General features: G+C 45.8%; 1 protein-coding gene across 9 annotated transcripts in view; it reads right to left on the bottom strand.

The window, feature by feature from the left end:
• Nucleotides 1-6,199, bottom strand: part of SPTLC2 (serine palmitoyltransferase long chain base subunit 2) — a 57,468-nt gene extending 51,269 nt beyond the window's left edge. For all 9 annotated transcript variants that reach the window (XR_014493960.1, XR_014493961.1, XR_014493962.1 and 6 more), the window contains exon 1: nt 5,821-6,199. Coding sequence is in view for 1 of the 9 variants with exons in the window: in XM_083375411.1 (XP_083231537.1) it covers nt 5,821-5,946 (126 nt within the window). In the remaining 8 variants the exon portion in view is untranslated. The remainder of the gene's footprint in view (nt 1-5,820) is intronic.
• Between the last annotated feature and the right edge of the window lie 6,189 nt (nt 6,200-12,388).

The following is a 12,388-nucleotide window of genomic DNA, read 5'->3' as shown; positions in this document are numbered from 1 at the left end:
ATTATTATGAGACTTAAACTGAGTGCTATTGGCTCCTGGGGAAAAGTCAGTTAGATAAATAACTGCACAACTAAAAAATCTACAATTACAGAAGTCAATCAAACAGGGAGCAGTCAACTGGGATGATGTTGTCTATTTAATGGTTTGTTAATATATAGCTTTGAAAGGAATAAAAGTGGTTAAATTAAGGTGATCCATGTTTTGGAAACTTCCAAGACCAATTAAGAATACAAGTGTCTATGATAATCATTTGATCTTGGATAAGTGTAGTAATTTGATCTGTATCATGAAGATTAGATGATTGACTAGACTGTGGAAATAAATTTCTTCCAACTTTGACTATCTTCATTTCTGTACAATGTAAACAAAATGCAATGGATAGAGAAGAGGAGTTAAAATGTTTACAGTGTTTATTATGATTATTTTTCTAGACACTTATGCACAGTTTTGGTTGTCACTTAAATAATAGAAGAAAAAGGTTGGAATGGACCTTGGAGAGCATTTGTTTAATTTCTTTCTCAATGCAGGAATCCCCAAATAGATGACTACCCATCTTATGTTTAAATAGCTCCACAAAAGAAAAACTACCAACTTCCAAAGGAGTTTTTTCAGTCTATTTTTTATCTATATCCTGCTGAAATAAAATCATTTTTTCTATTTATTACTTATCAATTTATATAACCATCCATCTTCCAATCATGATTCTGGGTGGCTCTATAAATTCTATCGTGCCAAAGAAAACTACAATAAGCTTTCCTAAGCTATGGGGAAACATCCAGGTCATCAAGAATTTACAAAATGCCGACAGAGTTGAGGCAAAAGAAATCTCAGGATGTAGGAGCTGTGGTGACACAGTGGTTAGAATGCAGTACTGCAGGCTAAATCTGCCCACTGCCAGGAGTTCAATCCTGAACGGCTCAATGTTACTCAGACTTCCATCCTTCCAAGGTCGGTAAAATGAGGGCCCAGATTGTTGGGGGCAATATGCTTACATTTGTAAACTGCTCAGAGAGTGCTATAAAGCACTATGGAGTGGTATATAATGCTATTGCTACAGTGCTATATTCTACAAGGCAGGCATTGCAACAAAAAAGGCCCACTTCCTGGGTCTACCAAACAGCATTGTTTAATAGTGGGAGCTGGAATATGCCCACTCTTTCAGGTATACTGGGCTGGGCAGAAACAATTGAAGAAAAGTGGCCCTGGCCTCATACTATGAAACACTTTATAAGTGGTAACCAGCACCTTGAACTGCACCTGGAAGCTTATTGGGAGGCAATGCAGTTCATGGATTGATTGTTTAGATTTCTCAAGCTGTATATTGATATTGATTGGTCCCTAAGAAAATATTTTTGTGTTATCTGCAAATTTTCTAACACTTTGTATCCTAAATCAACTATGACTGTGACTTGCCAAAGAGGCTATGGTGTCTAATCTGAAAAAAAGCCCAACCAGGCTGAAACTTTTAAATGTACAGTCATGGCCGAAATTGTTGGCACCCCAGAAATTTTTCCAGAAAATCAAGTATTTCTCACAGAAAAGTATTGCAAGAACACATGTTTTGCTATACACAGGTTTATTCCCTTTGTGTGTATTGGAACACAACAAAAAAGGGAGGAAAAAAAGCAAATTAGACATAATGTCAAACAAAACTCCAAAAATCGGCTAGACAAAATTATTGGCACCCTTAATTTAATATTTGGAAAAAATATTATTGGCACCCTTTGGAAAAAATAACTGAAATCAGTCGCTTCCTATAACCATCAATAAGCTTCTTACACCTCTCATCCGGAATTTTGGACCACTCTTCCTTTGCAAACTGCTCCAGGTCTCTCTTATTGGAAGGGCGCCTTTTCCCAACAGCAATTTTAAGATCTCTCCACAGGTGTTCAATGGGATTCAGATCTGGACTCATTGCTGGCCACTTCAGAACTCTCCAGCGCTTTCTTGCCATCCATTTCTGGGTGCTTTTTGACGTATGTTTGGGGTCATTGTCCTGCTGGAAGACCCAAGATCTTGGACGCAAACCCAGCTTTCTGACACTGGGCTCTACAGTGTGACGCAAAATCCTTTGGTAATCCTCAGATTTCATGATGCCTTGCACACATTCAAGGCACCCAGTGCCAGAGGGTGCCTTGAATGTGTGCAAACAACCCCAAAACATCATTGAACCTCCACCATATTTCACTGTAGGTACTGTGTTCTTTTCTTTGTAGGCCTCATTTAGTTTTCAGTAAACAGTAGAATGATGTGCTTTACCAAAAAGCTCTATCTTGGTCTCATCTGTCCACAAGACGTTTTCCCAGAAGGACTTTGGCTTACTCAAGCACATTTTGGCAAACTGTAATCTTGCTTTTTTATATCTCTGTGTCAGCAGTGGGGTCCTCCTGCCATAGCGTTTCATTTCATTTAAATGTCGACGGATAGTTCGTGCTGACACTGATGCTCCCTGAGCCTGCAGGACAGCATGCATTCCTTTAGAACTTGTTTGGGGCTACTTATCCACCATCCGGACTATCCTGCGTTGCAACCTTTCATCAATTTTTCTCTTCTGTCCACGACCAGGGAGATTCGCTACAGTGGCATGGGTTGCAAACTTCTTGATAATGTTGCGCACTGCGGACAAAGGCAAATCTAGATCTCTGCAGATGGACTTGTAACCTTGAGATTGTTGATATTTGCCCACAATTTTGGTTCTCAAGTCCTCAGACAGTTCTCTTGTCCTCTTTCTGTTGTCCATGCTTAGTGTGGCACACACAGACACACAATGAAAAGACTAAGTGAACTTCTCTCCTTTTTATCTGCTTTCAGGTGTGATTTTTATATTGCCCACACCTGTTACTTGCCCCAGGTGAGTTTAAAGGAGCATCACATGCTTGAAACAATCTTATTTATCCACAATTTTGAAAGGGTGCCAATAATTTTGTCCAGCCCATTTTTGGAGTTTTGTTTGACATTATGTCCAATTTGCTTTTTTTCCTCCCTTGTTTGTTGTGTTCCAATACACACAAAGGGAATAAACCTGTGTATAGCAAAACATGTGTTCCTGCAATACTTTTCTGTGAGAAATACTTGATTTCCTTGAAAAATTTCTGGGGTGCCAACAATTTCGGCCATGACTGTATTATTGCAAGAGTGGGAAAGTTTCAACTCTGTGGAAATCTAGAAAGCTTTATGAACTAGACTGCATCAGAACTTCAATTTGACTGGGGACAATACTTTTTGCTAGTTTTGTTAGCAGGCTTTCCCAGTTAAAAATAGGGAGGAGGAAAATATTGTTTGATTTCATTTCAGGCTATGATTTTGATTAACATTTACATTTACAATCTTGGATTTTGTGCAAACTCTATTTCTGAGCTTTAACATTTGGACAGACTAAATGAAATAAACAATGAGGAAAAGAATAGCAGGATAGAGTATCACTTTTTATTCTGGATCCAAGCCATTGTACTGTAATTAATCTCTGGTTAAGACTTTTATGGTCTATATAAGCAGATGTCATTAACATTAACAGCTCTCTCCAGATAGTGGAAAACACCTTTTATCATACAGAAATACCTTTATTGCATGTAGAGTTGAATACAGTAGGTGGGGTGCATTACGATGATGTTTGTACAGCATTTCCAAGATATTTCCAAGGTCAGAAAATGGTAATACTCCCAGTGTCTGCACATGTCTGCTGTTGTCACATGTTAGCTGGTTAATGGAGGAGATTCTCTAGGGCATGGGTGTCAAACTCAATTTCATTGAGGGCCACATCAGTATTGCGGTTGCCCTCAGGGGGCTGGGTGGGCGTGGCCAGGGTAGGCGTGGCCTACTGGATGGACGTGGCTAGAGTGCATATGGCCTACTGGATGGGCGTGGCCAGCTCTACATCGTTCGCATCAAGGATGCCTGGGCAGGAGTGGGACAGATCTGAGGGTCTCTGGCAGAAGGAGGGTCTCTGGGCCAGGGCCAAGGCAGTGGGGGCCGTTCCCTCACTGTTTCCAGGATGGCTTTGCGAGCCACATGAAACCACTTCACGGGCCGCATCCGGCCCCCGGGCCTTGTGTTTGACATGTCTGCTCTAGGGACAAAGGAGGAGGAAGTCCATCCCAGAAAGGGGAGGGAAGAGGAAATACATCATAGGGTAGGAGGGTCTGACTGCCCACATTGTAATTTCTCCAAAACAGCCACGTGGTGGCAGCACACTTTTCCTTTAATAAATGCAAGAGCTAAGACTATGAACAAAACAAACATGGGAACTGACAAAAGAATTTTTAAGTGCATACTGTTTTTAAGTACATGGCTTAGGCCCGGGATACTTGCAGGGCCATCTGCTGCCGGAACGAATTCCCATCGCCCAGTACGCTCACACAGAGAAGGCCTCCTCAGGGTACCGTCGGCTAGACAATGTCGGCTTGCGACCCCCAGGGGAAGAGCCTTCTCTGTGGGAGCGCCAGCCCTGTGGAACCAGCTCTCCCCTGAGCTTCGGATGGCCCAAGATCTCCAGTCCTTTCGCCGCGGCCTCAAAACACTCCTTTTCCACCTGGCTGACCTGGACTGACAGGGATTTTAATTATGTTTACAATTTTAACTCTATTCTTTAATTTATTTCAATTTTTAATTTTAATTTACTGTACAGAGAGACCTTTAAGTTTTGTTGTTGTTAGCCGCCCTGAGTCCCTCGGGAGATAGGGCGGGATATAAGTCCCAATAATAAATAAATAAATAAATGTTACTTAAGTGAATCCCTCCAACTTGTTTGTAACTTCCTTTTGTGTATAAAAAAATTAAAGAAGTGGGGAAGAATCATCCACAGAACAGCAATGATTAAAATGTTAGCTCAAATTTAGCACATTTTTTTCTGTTGCAGTTCTTTGTGACCCTCATATTTAAAACACAACTGAGAACTCCTGAAAGCTTTCTGAGGGCCATAAGCATTGTACTCTATGAAAACACATCAGTATCTTGCCAAAATGTAATTTAAAACTATTAATCTCCAATAAGCCTCATTACAACATGATACAAATCTACTTGTACAAGTTACAAAATGTTCAGAGGCTTGTGGGAGAAAGCAAATGACATGCCAGCCATAAATCAAGGCAGTTTTACACCGCTTACAATCAAAGTATAGTGTACACTTTAGCAGGTGTTCTAGAAATAAGCTGTAGGCTCAATACTAGAGATTCAACGTTTTGCTAGTTCAGGGGTCGGCAACCTCGGCTCTTTTATGACTCGTGGACTTCAACTCCCAGAATTCCTGAGCCAGCATAGCTGGCTCAGGAATTCTGGGAGTTGAAGTCCACGAGTCATAAAAGAGCCGAGGTTGCCTACTCCTGTGCTAGTTGAACATCTACTCACGTTCCCAGCATACTCATGACATACCCTGCCATAGTTAGCCGTAGAAAAGGCAATACTGTTTGCACAACCCCCCAAAAACACAAACGAGGGCAGCCTGTGTGGTTATTTTATGATTCAGTGTGCCATGTATACCTAGCTAGAGCCAGTTAGGAAAAACAAAAACAAAAAACAAAAAAAACGGGAAAGGGAAACTTTTGCCTCTGACACAAGTCAGAGCGAGGAGACGCCATGCCGCCGCGACGCCCCAGGAAAAGAGGGCAGGAAAACAAGCCACTGAGGAAGCCGACCGCTCAAGGCCATCCTTTCCTCACTCCGCCGCGTGACCGACAGCGAGAGATTCCAGCAAGGCACAGCCCGCTCCGGCCCCGAGGCCCCTTTGACTGGGGAGCGAGCGCCGAGCAGGCCTCCGCCATCCCGAGAGGCATCCTGGCGGGCGCGTCTTCGTGCAGAGAGATGCTCCGACCACCACCGCCTTACCTGGCCGTGAGCCTCGGGCCCGGCGAAACCTGGCACGTAACCGTTTTTCCGACCGCAGCCATTCGCCGGGAGGCTGCAGCCGTTGGCACGAGGTTGTCCGCCTCCCTTCTTGGCGCTGCGCTTCATCTCGTCGGGCTCGGAAAGGAACCGTCTAAGAGGCACCCACTACCACCGCCCGTCCCAGGGCTGCTTGATCGCACCGGAAACCCAACCGGGACCCTTCGCCAATCCTAGGCCAGAGCGTCACTTCTGAAGCGGGGACGACGCGCCCTTGGCCCGAAGCCGCGCTTGCCTCGCCCGGGAGAAGACGCTCGCGGAGGAGGAGGAGGAGGAGGAGGGAGCGGCTTTATTCGCAGCCGAACGGCAGCAGGGCCCAGAGGCGGAAGCGGCGGATGATGATGATGATGTTCCAAGTTTCGAGGAGACCAATCGCGAGAGGGAAAGTGCGTTTAGGGGCGGGGGGAAGAAATAACTGGTCCAATCGTTAGGTGCGGATCCCACGAGAGGGAGGGTGCGTTTTGTCCTGTGAAGAAAAGCGGGGTGTGGACCGATGGCGGGCTTGTTCCCTCTACGAGAGGAAGAAGAGCGCTTTTAGGGGCTTTTGTGTTCTCCGCTTGTCCTTGAATGGCGGAAACTGTAGCCGCATGAAATTTGCCGTTCTGGCCAATGGCGAACTTTTCCCCTGTTACTCTCCACTTCTCGTTTCCCCCTAAAGCAGGGGTAGGCAACCTCGGCTCTTTTATGACTCATGGACTTCAACTCCCAGAATTCCTGAGTCAGCTATGCTGACTCAGGAATTCTGGGAGTTGAAATCCATGAGTCATAAAATTTTATTTTATTTTATTTATTTTAATTCCATTTATATCCCGCCCTTCTCCAAAGACTCAAGGCGGCTTACAAGCTTAGCAGTAGCCTTCATTCTATGGATATGCCTGCTTATTAGGGCTTTCACACACACCCCAAGCGGCATTTTTACAAAGTCAGCTTATTGCCCCCAACAATCTGGGTCCTCATTTTACCTACCTCGGAAGGATGGAAGGCTGAGTCAACCTTGAGCCTGGTGGGATGCGAACCTGCACTAATTTCAGGCAGCTGGTGTTACTTAAGGAGGCATTAGCCCACTGCTCCACCAAGGCTCTAAAAGAGCCGAGCTTGCCTACCCCTGTCCTAAAGTACTGTTTCTCAAACTTGGCAATTTATTTATTTAGCTAGCTGGATGGGGAATTTTGGAAGTTGAAGTTCATCCATTTTAAAGTCGCCAAAGTTTGAGACACTCTAATGCTCTAAAATAATAGGCGATCCATTTTTTAAAAAGATTTTATTGAATTTTTATAGGGTTAGGGATAAAATAGGATCGGGTTAGAGATTAGGGTTTAGGGTGGGGTTGGGATTGGGATTGGGATTAGGATAGGGTTGGGATCAACATTCAGGTTATCCCCCAATGACACTCATTCTTTAGCAAACAGGCTATTGTCCGGGTACATATGTTCAATTAACAATAGTTAATATAGTAATAGATAACTGTAATATAATAATAATTTAATTTAATTTAATTTAATTTAATAATATTTATATACCGCCCTTCTCCCTGAGGACTCAGGGCGGTTCACAGGGCAGAATAAAATACTAAATACAAACGTTAAAACAAGATTAAATAATTGCCCATATTAAAACAGTTGGAATCAAATTCTAAAGCACCAAGTTAAAATTAAAACACAAGAATAAAAACCCCACCAATCCCCATCAGGCTAGGCCGGCTTGAACAAACAGAAACGTCTTGAGATCGCGACGAAAGGAGCGAAGATCGGGCGCCATCCGGAGCTCTACCGGTAGCTGATTCCACAGCTCCGGAGCGCCCACAGAGAAGGATCTCCCCCTGGGGACCACCAATCGACATTCTCTGATCGGTGGCACCCTGAGGAGGCCCTCTCTGTGGGAACGCACAGGGCGCAGGGAGCTTGATGCCGGCAGCAGATGTTCCCTAAGGTACTCCGGCCCCATGCCATGAAGGGCTTTAAACACTGTTACCAGTACCTTGAATCTCACCCGGAAGACAACTGGCAACCAATGCAGCTCACGGAGCAGCGGTGTAACGTGGGAGTATCGGGAGACTCCCAACACAACTCTCGCGGCTGCATTCTGTACCAGTTGGAGCTTCCGGGTGGTCCTCAAGGGCAGCCCCATGTAGAGAGCGTTGCAGTAGTCTAGACGAGAGGACACGAGCGCATGAGTGAGCGTGCACAAATCATCCCGGCTAAGATAGGGCCGCAACTGGCGCACCAGGCGAACCTGGGCGAAGGCCCCCCTAGTCACAGCTCCTATATGGTCTTCCAGGGTGAGCCGTGAATCTAGGACACCCAAGTTGCGAGCCCTATCTACGGGGGGTAATAGTTCACCCCCCATAGCCAAAGGTGGAACATCCGAATAAACCCGGGATGAAGGTATGCAAAGCCACTCAGTCTTGTCGGGGTTGAGCTGGAGTCTGTTCCTCCCCATCCAGACCCGAACCGCCTCCAGGCACCGGGACATCACGTTGAGGGCATCACTGGGGTGGTTTGGGGTCGAAAGGAAAAGTTGGGTATCATCAGCGTACTGATGATACCCAACTCCAAAGCCACGAATGATCTCACCCAGCGGTTTCATGTAGATGTTGAACAGGAGAGGCGAGAGGACCGACCCCTGAGGAACTCCACAAATGAGAGACCTCGCGGTCGACCTCTGTCCTCCTGCCAACACCGACTGCGAACGTCCCCGGAGATAGGAGGAGAACCACTGTAAAACTGTGCCTCCCACTCCCAATCCCCTGAGACGCCGCAGCAAGATACCATGGTCGATGGTATCGAAAGCAGCCGAGAGGTCTAATAGGACTAGAACAGAGGAATATCCCCTGTCCCGAGCCCTCCAGAGATCATTCACCAGCGCGACCAATGCCGTCTCCGTGCTGTGCCCGGGCCTGAAACCCGATTGGTACGGGTCTAGATAATCCGCTTCATCCAGGACCAGAGGGAGTTGATGCGCCACCACACTCTCAACAACCTTCGCAAGAAAGCGAAGGTTGGAGACAGGACGAAAGTTGTTTAATACAGCTGGGTCCAAGGCAGGCTTCTTGAGGAGAGGCCTCACCACCGCCTCTTTCAAGACAGCAGGGAAGCAACCCTCACTCAGAGAAGCCGATATAACTGCCTGGAACCAGCTGCGTGTCCTCTCCCGGGCTGCATAGACCAGCCAGGAAGGGCACGGGTCCAATAAACATGTGGTGGTGCTCAGCCTCCCCATGATCCTGTCCACTTCCTCCGGAGTCACAGAATCAAACTCCTCCCAGATGATATCGACAAGACCGCCAGTGTCCTGATCGTCAGACTCTGCCCGGTCCGAATCCGAGCGATTTTGTCCGACAGATGTTGGTTAAACTCCTCGGCACGACCCTGCAAGGGATCCTCCCTCACCTCCTGATTTAGGAGGGAGCGAGTCACCCTAAACAGGGCGGCCGGGCGATTATCTGCGGACGCGATAAGGGTGGCGAAGTGGTTAGACCTCGCCTCCCTTATCGCAGCGAGATAAGACCTAATATAGGCTCTTAGTCGCAATCGGTCGGATTCGGATCGGCTGGACCTCCAACCGCTCTCTAGGCCCCGTCTCCGACGCTTCATCTCCCGAAGCTCCGCAGAGAACCATGGAGCTCGACGGGATCTGCACCGGGTCAGGGGCCGCAGGGGTACAACTCGGTCAAGAGCCTCAGTGGCCGTCCTTTCCCAGGCTTCCACTAAGGCATCTGCCGAGCTGTGAGCAAGGGAGGCAGGTGGGGACCCCAGCGCTGCCTGGAACCTCTGGGGATCCATTAAGCGTCTGGGGCGGTACCATTTAATTGGTTCCAAACACCCACGGCGGGGGGTGGCAAAACGGAAGACCAGCCGCAGGAGATGATGATCGGTCCATGACAGGGGCATAATAATTGGAGAGCCCCCACCAAGATCATCTAACCACCGTCCAGATAAAAAAACTAGGTCAAGGGTGTGGCCTCCCTCATGAGTCGGTCCCGAAATTACTTGCGTCAGGTCCATGGCCGTCATGGAAGCCATGAACTCCCGAGCCAACTCAGATGACCCTCCCAGCGATGGTAGATTGAAGTCCCCCAAAACTATAAGTTTCGGGAACTCAACCACCAGCCCAGAGAGGACATCGAGCAGCTCAGGCAGGGCTGCTGCTGCGTGACTAGGCGAAAGGTACACCAGCAGCAAGCCCAACTGCGCACCAGGGCCGCATCTCAAAAAGAGAGACTCACACCCGACTATCTGAGGAACAGTGGCCTCCCGCGGACACAAGGTCTCCCTCATAACAACAGCCACACCCCCACCCCTACCCTGAGCCCGAGGCCGGTGCAGCACCCGGAAACCTGGTGGGCAAAGGTCAACCAGAGGAATCCCGCCCTCTGGGCCCAACCAAGTCTCCGTGATGCAAGCCAGGTCCGCCTGCTCACCCTCGACCAGATCACGAACGAGAGGAGCCTTATTAGAGACGGACCTGGCATTCAAATACACCAGCCGGAGCTCAGGGGGCTGCACACCCTCACTCCCGGGACCTTGGGGTAGAGCCAGAGGGTCGGAGTGCCTCACCGCTTGTAAGCAGCGGAGAGGCCTTCCCTGAAATCGATACGGCCCTCTGCTCCTACATCTGCTGCCATTCCCTGATGTCGTGGGAATAGGTAGCCCCACGACCAGCCCTGGAGCCCCGGAGGTGACCGACCCCCGCTCCTCCCCCCTGCGATCTCCATCGGCCCTAGCCAGAACAGCGGTAGTTGGATAGCCCCCCTTATCCAAACAACCAAAAGAACCCTCCCGCCTCCCTAACCCCCTAAAAAATTTTGAAAGAAAAATAATCAGGGGCCTCTTATTAGGTCTACGTCGAAGGCCCCTACCCGTGCCCAGCCAACTCTTATTTATTATAATAAATAATAAACCTTTATTGTCAAAGTACAACATGTGTACATTGAGATTAGCTGAGCCTCCCCCCCCCGTGCTCTCTCCCCCCAACACACAGTGACAACAAAACCTCCATCCCACCACACTATGTGAACCAACTACACCACACACCGGCCTCCCAAGTCAATTCTGCATGTTGTAAAACGATAATCAAAAACTCAGTTAATAGATGTCATTCTTACTAATATATATATTCAAAGTAACATACCACATTTATTTCTCACTAGTTCGTTTTCCTAACCATTGGTAAAAATTATCCCATGTTCCATAATAAACTGAATCTTCTTTCTCTTTAATCTCTAACGGTCAGTCTATCCATTTCTGCACATTCTAACATTTTCTTAATTAAAACCTCTTCAGTTGGTAAGTTTTCATTTTTCCAGTATTGGGCAAATGCTATTCTCGCTGCTGTCAGTACATGCAATATTAAATATTCTCCTCATAATTAAATCCTAATATTCCTAACAAAAACAATTCTGGCATAAATTCTGTCTGCCTTTTAGTCATCTTTTCCAACCATGTATGTATCTTAACCCAAAACTTTTTTGCTTTAGGGCATGTCCACCAGATATGATAGTAAGTACCTGGCCTTTGTTTACATTTCCAGCAATTATTCAAAGTGTTTTTAAACATTTTCGCTAATCTTACTTGTGTCATATGCCATCTATGAAACATTTTATACAAGTTTTCTTTATATGAGACTGCTTTAATCAATCTGATATTTCTATCCCAGTTTCTGCCAGTCTTCCAAGTCTATAGAATATCCAAAGTTTTTTGCCCATGTTATCATTTTCTTTTACTTGTTCTTCTTCCATCTTTAAATTTAGCAGAAATCTACAGACTTTCCTAATCAGGTTTTCATCTGTTTTTAACAATGGTTGATCAAATTCTGTCTGTTCTTTATAAAATCCTGTTGTCTTTAGATCTTTTCCATTTAAAAGTATGGCCACCACCATGCTAACTAAATCAATACCATGTCGTCGTAAATCTTGTCTGTCTTTCAATTTCTCTTCATTATCCAAGATATCTTTATAAGTCACAACTTTGTCATAGTTAATTAAATTTGAGTAAACAAAAGCTTCCATTGTTGAAAGTCATTCAGGTAGCTTAGTATAATTTTTCTTCTTTATTCTTTCCCATTCTAAAAGAAGTACATTCCTTATAAGATGGCTTTGAAAATATATCTGTGTTTTATTCTTCCCATACCGTAGGAAGGCATGCCAACCAATTTGTAAGTCATGTCCCTCAAGGTACAATAGTCTTATTTCTCAGCATTATCCATTCTTTAAGCCATGGTAGAATAGCTGCTTGATAATATAGTCTCCAATCCGGGAGCCTAAATCCACCACTATCTTTAGCTTCTTGTAACATTTTCACTTTACTTCGTGTTTTTTCCCCTTGCCAAATAAATGACAGTACTATTGTGTTTAGCTTGCCAAAAAAGACCTTTCCCAATTTTACAGGAATCATTTGAAATAAGAGTATTTTCGGTAAAATATTCATTTTCACTGTAGCTATTCTTCCTAACAGTGACAGTTGGAGATTTTTCCACTTTTCCAAATCCAATTTTATTTGTTTTAGCAGTCTTT

This window comes from Vipera ursinii, assembly GCF_947247035.1.
Source record: "Vipera ursinii genome assembly, chromosome: 1".
Lineage (NCBI taxonomy): Eukaryota > Metazoa > Chordata > Lepidosauria > Squamata > Viperidae > Vipera > Vipera ursinii.
This window is presented reverse-complemented; position numbering and strand designations above follow the sequence as displayed.